The following is a 3,523-nucleotide window of genomic DNA, read 5'->3' as shown; positions in this document are numbered from 1 at the left end:
CGGCACTCGGCCATGTTGAACCTCTCTACCAACTGCAGCTTCTTCCTTTGGGGACAGGTCACGCTAGCACCGTGGAAAGGTCTGGCAAACATCCAGAGCAGATAATCACCGCACAAACCACACTCACCTGAAAGGTACCGTGTGTCAACTTACCGATCATGGGCTGGAGCTCGCCCTCCGCTATCTTAATGAGCTGCTGGTAGATCTGGATGGAGAGGTGGCTCAGCACCTGGCGGTACTCAGTCAGGTCAAAGTTCTTCAGGCAGTGCTCGTTCTGCTTAGGCGTGTTTTGCGTCATGAAACCCTGAGCAGGAGATTAAAACCTCTGGTTTCATTATTCCACCTATTTACAGTCCCGAAAATCAATCATTAAAAAAAATAAAGAGTACAATACACCCAGATGTTCCCAAAGTGCATTTTTAGACTCTATTATGGAAAAGATCAAGACTCATAAATCACCTCGGATTTACTCAGCCCTTTGTTCATGAATTATTACTCGAGAGCTGCGTGTGAAGAGAAGCATCGTTAACGCTGTAATGTTGTTTTCCAGGCAGAAGAGGGCGAACGGGAGCATGTCTATGAGCCAGGATTATCTAAATTATTTTCTCTCTTTCATTTACATCTTGCGGGTCCAGCAAGGGAAGTTTTACACACCCCGTGAATGACCTGAATGGTTAATTAATCCCAGGAAAAATGGGAAAAATTTGTTCTTAAAGCTGGATTGCTCAGTAAATATAACGCAAATCGAGACTAAAGGAGAAGTGACATCATTTGGCTCTGCTGAAAATGTTAATACCCCGAACATACGACAGCGTGTGGCGCACTGAGAGGACTGTGATTTAGTCTGAAGGGATTGGCTGTAATAAAACTGGTGCAAAGTGCCAGGAACTTCTGGCCTAGGTCAGGCAAGACGTAAGGTAAAAAATTGTTGATGCTGAGGGTGGTGAGTCCCTGTGCCAGGCTGCCCCAAGAGGTGGGAGCAGCCCCATCGCTGGCCCCATGGCAGGTCAGGTTGTCCCTTGGGGCTCTGAGCCCCCTGCTCTGGGTGCAGATGTCCCTGCTCCCTGCAGGGGGTTGGGCTGGAGGAACTTGGAAGGTCCCTTCAACCTAAAATATTTTCTGATCTCTGATTCTAGGAGCTGCCTTGTGTTATGTCCATATAAACAAAGGAGGAAAGTCAGAGATGACCCCATGTCAGAGGAAAGCCACCAGACCCAGGGGCCCTGAAGACCCTTCCTGGAGGAAGGCCAACCTTCTCAAGCTCAGCGACGGGTTTCTTACCGCGTCTCCGCTGTACTGCTTTAAACAGTGCAGGAGGCGACACGTATTCGCCAGCCAAAATGACGTCATCTGGAAATCATCATTGTGTTTCTGGAGAGGCAGAATGAAAACACGGGAGATCATAATTGCCCTTGTTCTTCTAAAAAGAGAAGCTGTAAGAGTGGCTGGGTTTGAAAATCACTATCAGAGCGGCATGTCACGTGCTTTGATGTGGTCAGAACCATCTTACACCATTTCGAGCTCAAGATAAGAGAAAATGGACACCTACCTTCAGCACTTTCTTGATGCCGTTGATGGTGGAGGTGAGCAAGGAATGCACTTTCTGGTCGTCGTTGATGTAATCTGCGTGTCTGATGCACATGTAGAGGATGTAGGCGGGAAGGCAGGGAACAGTAGCAGACACCATCTGGGGCTTGAGATCTACAAAGTTTGGGTTTTCTGTTTTCAAATTCACCTACCGCCAAGGTGAAGCAGGGAAGACAAGAGCTGGAGATGACCCCAGGCCAACCCCTCTCCCCGTGGCCCTGGGGGAGCTTAGATTTTGGCTCTGCAACTTCTGTCCCAGCCTGCAGCGGCTGCACAGGTAGCGCTGGATCTTCTTTACCACGTAAAGGTCTACCCGAGCAGCACAGGAGCTTAGAAAAGCCCCCTGAAGCTCTTGGTGATACCTCCCACGGGTTATAGCGCCCCCTCTGAATTCATGACCTGGAAAATGACTCCTTACTTCAAGATTCTGAGTCTTAACGGCAGCTGTGGGAATTAGCGGCCTCTAAAGGAAGAGCCTGTCTGATTGGGCGAATGTCAAAGATGACAGAAATGGTCTAGCGCCGCTGGTTGAACACTTTGTAGCTCCTCACTGGGGGGGCTGGAGAGTGATGCTAAACACCGACAGGCAGCCAGGGAAGCATCTCTAACAGCCTTGAACACGGGGACGCTGCAGCAATGCCGATCGCACCTTCCAGCATGAAAGAGCTCACAAGTTTATTATCTATTATTCGTTATTCGACCTTCGTTACCCTTTGCTATCCCCTCCCCATTAATTACCACATCAACAGCTCAGCAAATTGCTGCCGGCCCTGGAAACAGCGGCCTCCTTCTGGTGTTCTCCACGGTTTTGCTGTCCCCAAGGACAGCTTTACCTCCCCAAACCGCCACCGCCGTAAAGGTGCGGCCCCAGGAGGGATAAATTGGAGAAGATCTATTTGTCTGTCTCCAGATCTCAAGTTTATGGACTCTTCCGGGCAAGAGAAGAAGGAGCCAGGTGCAGGAGCTGAGCAAGTTCCTCACCTGTGATGAGGTTTCGGATGAGGAGGGGCTCGTCTTCTTTACAATATTCCAACATGCCCTGAAAATTTTTCTCCTTCCTTTGGACGGCAACTTGCATGTGACGCTCGTGCTGCCTCCTCTCGGCTGGTGCCGTGGCTTGGAACGCTGTGAAAAGAGCATAAAAGGTGGTACCTGGTGAAGGAACCACAGGCTAGAAGGTGCTAGGAAGCTTTTTAGTGAATCAAACCCTCTAAAACCTGGTAGAAAAGGTGGTGGGTGAGGAGCTTCTGCTTCCATAAAAGTTTAGGAGAACGGGAGAGACCAGCGGGCAAGTACCGCAGTAGCCGGCAGTAGCCTGCTCATCAAAAGCCACCCACAAGAGAGCAGCAGCGTGGCTGTGGAAACCCTCCAGTTCTTCAGCTTAATTTCACTTAACTCCTAGTTTAGAGAAATGAACTCGGGAGGACAAGGTTATGAGGTTAATCACGGCGAAGACGGAGAATGGGAAGCGCCTTCTATACAACATAGATCCTAAAATCCCAGACTGGTTTGGGTTGGGAGGGACCTTCCAAGCTCCTCCAGCCCAACCCCCTGCAGTCAGCAGGGACATCTGCACCCAGAGCAGGGGGCTCAGAGCCCCAAGGGCCAACCTGACCTGCCATGGGGCCAGCCATGGGGCTGCTCCCACCTCTCGGGGCAGCCTGGCCAGATGTCACATTTTTTTCCTGACCAAGCAGGATACAGATACATATTTTGATCTGAAATGGTTTTAATTCACCAGCAGAAATGCCAGATCAGAGCAGCTGCCTGTTAGCCACTGGTCCCCTCTCTGTCTCTGCTTGGGGCATTGTCTTGGGACACCAAGCATCAGACCAACACCTCCAACTCTCCATCACTTCATGGACACTCCTCCAAGCTATTTTTTTTTTTTGCCACGGTACCAAGCTAAAGCTACAGCGGCGCGGTTGGACTGTGC

The 3,523-nt window shown here is 50.2% G+C and overlaps 1 protein-coding gene across 1 annotated transcript in view; it reads right to left on the bottom strand.

The window, feature by feature from the left end:
- Positions 1 to 153: 153 nt before the first annotated feature.
- The window catches only part of LOC104495713 (unconventional myosin-Vb-like), a gene marked incomplete at both ends in the record, with an annotated part of 14,715 nt that continues 11,345 nt past the window's right edge, over positions 154 to 3,523 (bottom strand). The window contains 4 exons of the mRNA XM_010138713.1: positions 154 to 304; positions 1,282 to 1,371; positions 1,550 to 1,701; positions 2,569 to 2,712. Coding sequence (XP_010137015.1) covers positions 154 to 304; positions 1,282 to 1,371; positions 1,550 to 1,701; positions 2,569 to 2,712 — 537 coding nt within the window. The remainder of the gene's footprint in view (positions 305 to 1,281; positions 1,372 to 1,549; positions 1,702 to 2,568; positions 2,713 to 3,523) is intronic.

Source organism: Buceros rhinoceros, unplaced genomic scaffold (genome assembly GCF_000710305.1).
Source record: "Buceros rhinoceros silvestris isolate BGI_N320 unplaced genomic scaffold, ASM71030v1 scaffold40236, whole genome shotgun sequence".
NCBI classification, from domain to species: domain Eukaryota; kingdom Metazoa; phylum Chordata; class Aves; order Bucerotiformes; family Bucerotidae; genus Buceros; species Buceros rhinoceros.
Note: the sequence above shows the minus strand (reverse complement) of the source record. Positions and strands in the feature narration are given on the sequence as shown.